The sequence below is a fragment of the Mesitornis unicolor genome, unplaced genomic scaffold (genome assembly GCF_000695765.1).
Source record: "Mesitornis unicolor isolate BGI_N332 unplaced genomic scaffold, ASM69576v1 scaffold7595, whole genome shotgun sequence".
Lineage (NCBI taxonomy): Eukaryota > Metazoa > Chordata > Aves > Mesitornithiformes > Mesitornithidae > Mesitornis > Mesitornis unicolor.
In genome coordinates this window covers 7,999-14,721 of record NW_010186128.1, presented here as the reverse complement: position 1 = coordinate 14,721, position 6,723 = coordinate 7,999, and the positions used below count along the sequence as shown (strand labels likewise).

Here is a 6,723-nt window from a genome sequence, read left to right as displayed (position 1 = left end):
AGTTTCAGATAATAAAGAGAGCTGGTTCCTGGGTAGGAAGTACTATAAGCCTTAAAACAGCTGAATCTTTAATAAAGAAGGTGAAATAAAGCTCCAAACAATTTGTTCTCTGCAAAAAACTCCAAGCCAACAAAAAAACCCAAACACTAAACTAAGCAGGATTTATGCTTGGTGAATTAGAAGCTTCATTATGTTACGGTGTAAAACTAATATTAGGGAACATTTATTTTTTCCTTTAATTTCTATTTAATAGCCGCTGCACTTGTCATTGCAGGTATGGTTACAAAAGTATGGCTACCTTCCACCAACTGACCCCCGAATGTCGGTGTTGCGCTCTGCAGAAACCATGCAATCAGCTATAGCTGCCATGCAGCAGTTCTATGGCATAAATATGACAGGAAAAGTGGACAGGAACACAATTGAGTAAGTAACCAGTACTGAACTGCTCTTGACTTTTCTGTTTCAAGCAGGGTAAAGTAGAACTGGAAAAACACATGAAGCAGGGTGATTGGGATATCCAAATAGTGTTGCAGCTTCAGATGGGGAGTTAAAATGTTTCTCTCTCCTTGTTTGTGTTTTTCTTTTTTTTTTAATTAATCTTATGTATTTCATGGTAGCAGGTAGTCACCTGCCTAACTGCTGTCTGCCTTTCGGCATGTGATTGTAAAGAAAATGTTTCAGGGTTAACTAAGGAAAGTGCCAAAAGGTTATCAGTGTGAAAGTGGAGAAACCTATTCAAAATTGGCAAGAATTCATGAAACTTTTCACAGTGGAAAGAGTCTTACTGGAAAATCTTTAGTGTAAATTTCCTTATCCTCATTGAAAAGAATTTTAGCACGCTCTACTGGCCCATTCATTTAATGGTTTCCAGTAAAAAAAAGACCAGGTGTGGTCATTTTACCATACAGTAAAACTGGATTACTTTTGCATCCTTTTGCAATTCTAAAGTTGTGTAAGGCTGGCAGTGTCTGATTTTACTTACAGACTGAACACAGAGAAATTTTGTGAAAAGAAGCTATTAAAAGACACTTCCAAACAACTCTATGCTATGCCAAATTTTAAAAATGTGACAGGAAAATAAAAAATATAGTATTAATACACGATTAAGAAAATGTATCAGGGATTAAGATTTGAAGTGCTTGTTGGCCTCATTCCAGTTAAAATGCAATTAAGATTATTTTATAATTTTAAAAATCTACTTTGCTTGAGAAGCATACAATAACAAAACAGTACTGTCACTACATATCCAACGTTTACTTTATTGAAATATGTTTTTACTACTTCTCTAAAGTGCTTTTGGGGGGGGGGGGAATCTTCCTTCATTTACCATTTACCAGCCCCAACCTGATGTGTCATCTTTCATTTTTCTTTTTTGGTAAAGTAGCTGACATAAATGATTCTTCTGTCATTTGGAGTTTAGGGAAGAGACTACCCAAAATGCTGGCAGGATTGGAAAAATCATTTTATTCCACTGGCACAGTCATGATTGCATTGAAAAGCAATAAAGCAAAGCAGATTTTAGGGCTGCCCTAAGGGGCGGTGAGTTGATCACACATCCCTCATTTTAGGAATTTAAAGGACCTTAAAACTCGCAGTGCAATAGCAGTAAGTGCCTTGTGAGAGAGCCATGCTCAAAAGTATGTTTATGATCCATTATACAGGGTGGAAAGACTAGGCTCTTCATATAGCTTCAGTGATTGATCCTTGAGGGGAAAGTGCTGCTATACTAGTCACTAGTAGCCTTTTAAAGACACATTAGTGACAGCTTTGTAAGAGGCAATGTATTTCACTAAAAGAATAATCTGTTAGCAGTTAGCAGTAGAGAGAAGATAGAAAGTGGTAACCTAAGGAAAAGTGGAGGCCATCTCTTAGTTTAGAGACAAAGGAATCCATCTATGCAGCAGTACAAAACATGCAATCTTGTGAGTATTGTGACTTCTAAGCCTTTTGATGCATGATTTTTTACTCACACAGGAAGATATATTAAAGCGTGGCAACTCTTAGGTACATATAACTCATGCTGGATTAATTCCGTATTTACTTACATACTTGGAGTTGTATTAACTTGAGTCAAGTTGAGAAGATAACTGATTCTAAATTATTTGTCACATTTGCATTCATGTTGAGAAAAATAAAACAACCTCATTCAACTAAACTGTGGTCTCAAGTTACCATCAGTTAAGAATGCTGAATATTCATGGGAAGTGTAACTATATAGCAAAGGACTTTTTTTTATTTGTTCATTTATGGCAGTATTTTTTAAATGTTTGAAATTATTTTCTCTTTCATCTACACAGAAAATGTATATAATCTCTTTTGGCCAGAAATATGTGACAGTTTACCATTTATTTCTCTGTGATTAGTATGTTGTAATCACAAACAATTCTGGGATTACAAAATACAGCAGTACAGCAGGAACCTCATTAAAACAATAAGTTCTCATTTGTGCCTGAGGATTTACCTGCTTCTGTAGCATGTCTTGAGAAGAGATTATGATGTGCCTATTTGTCTTCAGAAGGACAAACAATTAAAAGAAGTTATAGTAGTATCTTGATAGCAACCAACTCTGGGGATATTAGCAGAGAAATAGTGTCCTACAACATCATCATCAGAAGTCTCCTGAGGGGGATTGTGTTGCTCTGAAAAAAAAAGATAATCCCTCAATGAGTATTTTGGTATGCATAAATATGAACAGTGTTCATCTTCCCACCCCTACTCACACTTCGCTCGTTTTTGCTATATTTTTTAATTTATTTCCCAAGCGGCTTGAAAAGCATGATGCATGCTTATTGCTGGGGATAAGGAAGAGTGAGTGGTAGAAAAAGACGTCATTATAATGGTGTAAAAATACAAGGGACATTCTGAATACAAATATCATGACAATGGCAAACCCAATGAAATTACTCTCTGACATTTGCATGGGCTACTACAGTATTTTTGGTGATTAATTTGTATGTCATCAAACACAGTCAATGATTCATTAAAAAGGAGACTTTGGAAAATGGACCTACTATCAGCATCTTGGTCTTGCACATCCTTAAACCAAACATACTAAGTAGAAGAAGACTAGCTGTTGTCTTTTCTTAAAACTGCTATACATGTTTATTTCCAAAACATAGAATCATAGAATCATACAATGGTTTGGGTTGGAAAGGACCTTAAAGATCGTCTAGTTCAAACCCCCTGCTATGGGCAAGGACATCTGCCACTAGACCAGGTTACTCAAAGCCCTGTCCAACCTGGCCTTGAACACTTCCAGGGAGGGACAATCCACAACTTCCCTGGGTAACCTGTGCCAGTGTCTCACCACCCTCACAGTCAAGAATTTGTTCCTAATATCTAGTCTAAATCCACGCTCTTCCAGTTTAAAATCATTCCCCCTCATTTTATCATTATTCCCCCTCATCCTTTCACTACCTGCCCTTGTAGAAAGTCCCTCCCTAGCTTTCCTGTAGGACCCCTTCAGGAACTAGAAGACTGCAATAAGATCCCCCTGGAGCCTTCTCTTCTCTAGGCTGAACAGCCTCAACTTTCAGTCAGTCCTCGTAGGGGAGGTGCTCCAGCCCTCTGATCATCTTCCTGGCCCTCCTCTGGACCAACTCCAACAGCTCGATTCCTTCTTATGTTTGGGGCCCCAGAACTAGACGCAGTACTCCAGGTGGGGTCTCACGAGAGCATAGTAGAGAGGCAGAATCACCTCCCTCACCCTCCTGGCCACACTTCTTTTGATGCAGCAGAGGATGAAGTTGGTCTTCTGGGCTGCAAGAGCACATTGCTGGCTCATGTTGAGTTTTTCATTGACCAACACCCCCAAGTCCTTTCCCTCAGGACTGCTCGGGAGCCATTCTCTGCCCAGCCTGTATCTGTGCTTGGGATTGCCCCTACCCAGATGCAGGACCTTGCACTTGGCCTTGTTGAACTTCATGAGGTTGGCATGGGCCCACCTCTCCAGCCTGTTCAGGTTCTCCTGGTTGGCATCCTTTCCTTCCAGGGTGTCATAATTAAGATGTAATCGTATTTATGTGTGGTCTCTTCTGTTTCTGTATTAATTATCAAACACAGAGTAAATGTGAATGGTAAATATTTGGCTATTGAAATCGACTCAGTGGTCTACTTTGTTAGTAAATGCTTTTCTAGAAAAACTATATATAAGGTCGTGTACTCTCAGCAAACATTCAGTGAGAAGCCTTTCAGACAAATCATCATCAGTAACAGGACTGAAATACTGTATCTTACATCACTCTTTGACTGTTTCCTGTTACTTAGAGGAGTGTCAGCAAAGTCCTGTAATACCAGAGTACAGTAAGGGAAAGTAAAGATATTTAGAAAATGTATCTATCTCACCTCACAAGAAGTTTAAGGGTACCATTCAGTCGTTTTCTTAAATAAATGTCTGTAGCTTTTTGAGACACTAAGTCAAGTTGCACTAGGACAGGTTGGACTTTCCCTTTTATTTTCCCTTTTTACTTTAACTCTGCTGAAAAAAAAACCCAAAAATCTAAACCCCACCACCAACAAAACCATTATACAGCTTAGTGGAAGTTTTGATTAAGGATAAATTAGGAGGGGCATTTAACTAAAGGTAGTTTTCTTTTTAATATTTTGATTCCTCAATAGACCAAAACTTTTTCCCTGAAGGGTTAAGAAAGTAAGGAAACAGAAAGAGGTTCTTCCTCTTAACCCCCCACAATATGGTTAGGAAACTTGCTTGAGTTATGAGAAATTCGGTTTCATCTCTCTCACTACTGGAAAAGCATTGCGGGTTTGCTGTGTATTTTTATTTTAATCTTCTCAGATTTTCTGTGAGTCTAAACTGATTTAATTTTCCTGACACTTATAGCTCCTCAAGATTCAAACTAATGGAGCTAAGAGAGGAATTTGATGTGACATAGTCTACAGATAGAGTACATTAGTCACAATTAAGCCTCTTTATTGAGTACTGATAAAATATTAATTTTGAGGGACTGCTGCATAAGAGATTTCTGCAAGTTCAGAAACAAACAGATGAAAGAGGCACAATCAGTACCAGGATGCACCTTTTTAAAATGAAAACCAATTATTTTAAAAAAATAATTGAACTCCAGCAAACCATCAAGAACATGGAATACTTTGATCATACTATGTTTAAATCAACTGTATTTGGAAGAAAATGAAAAATGAATGTTTTATTTGTAAACTCCCTCCTAGATGGAAAAGGATATTGCACAGTAGGTATCCCCCAATGTCATGAGGATTAATGATTACTACTGACAGAAGTTTTCTTCCCAGTTAGTGCATGAACAATTAAGGGTTTGTTTTTTTAAGAAATTGTATCAAAAAAAGGAAAATTTGTATGCCAGAGGCTGTTAACAGTTTGCCTCATTTCTGTGCTAGAAAATACTGAACTCCAATAGTAACCTTGTAATAATTTGTTTAAAATTCTGACTGCTAAACTTTTCTCAGCTAAGTTCTGAGAGTTGGTGATGGTCCCACTCTTCAGCTGCAAATTGCATATTTCCTTAAAATTTGCATGAAGATAATTTCCTGAAAGCTAGTGAACCACTTGTGCAACGGCTTCCATTTGATTTACATTGGAGTTTATGTTGTCTGTGAACCACAGTGCCAGTGCTTATGTATGAATAACATTAGTGGGACAGACAGCATGACAACATGGAACTTTCTCTGCTCATCCAAACCATGAAGGATATAAGCACAGTCTTCGTGATAGATCCATACCACTGCAAAAATCAATGCAAGAACAGATTGTGATTGCTTGAATTTCGTAACGTTATTTTGAGCTATGTTTTGTTTTGGTAAAAATGGGTTGTCAGTAGTTCTAGTAAGGTAATGTTGAATTTTGAATCCGTGCTACCCACTGTTCTTGAATTTTTGTATTAAATCTGAAGTGTAAATGATAATGTTTTTTTTCTGTAAGAGTATTGAGACTTTGATATAACTTGGGAGATTATTTTAATAACAGCTTTGAAGATTGATTTTTAAATTCATAACTTGGAATATTTACACTGAACTGCCTCTGGCTTCCCAGTGAGCAAACCCTGTTAATAAAATAGGTCTCCATCAGTTAAGCTAAATAATTAAAACATTTTTTTGTTGAGGGGGACACCTAATTAAACTGATATAAAGTCATTGCCTTTGAAACAATACAACTTTAAGTGATGTATATTTTATACAAGATGTTGAAATTTTTGTACAGTGTTTGTAACAAAATATAATAGTTATTCCTTTTTACTTTATTCCTTGCTTCTTTTTTTTTTGATGTAGTGATATCACCTTAAGGTGAGAACACCAATCTTTTGCTGTATGTATGTCTTTTTCTGCAATGTGTGTGCACAGTTTCAACAACATATATAAATATACCCTTTCATTAAAATGCATGGCAAGTGCATGCTGATCTAACATGAACTACAAAAATGTAGTACTGACAACATGTTTAAAAGTTTTCTGAGATCTGAGCCAATTTTAATCTCATTTGCTGAACTGTAAATATGAGATCATTTTACTAAGAAGAATAGAACTGCCCTTTGGTCTGTAACCAAGATCTGCTTATTTCCTTTATTTTCTTTTATTATTAGACCAAATTAAACTTTCGGTAATATTTAAACCCAGAAATCACTAATGTTTACTTTGTTGAATGGACACTTTAAAAAAAGCCAGAGGAAGCTGAAGTAAAGTTGCAAATACTGATGAGGTAAAGATTTATAGATTTTGCAGTATTGTCTTTGC

At 36.7% G+C, this 6,723-nt stretch overlaps 1 protein-coding gene across 1 annotated transcript in view; it reads left to right on the top strand.

Annotated features, from left to right (window-relative positions):
* Window positions 1–274: 274 nt before the first annotated feature.
* The window catches only part of LOC104541083 (matrix metalloproteinase-16-like), a gene marked incomplete at both ends in the record, with an annotated part of 9,567 nt that continues 3,118 nt past the window's right edge, over window positions 275–6,723 (top strand). Inside the window, one exon of the mRNA XM_010185049.1 lies at window positions 275–423. Within this exon, the coding sequence (XP_010183351.1) occupies window positions 275–423 (149 nt within the window). The remainder of the gene's footprint in view (window positions 424–6,723) is intronic.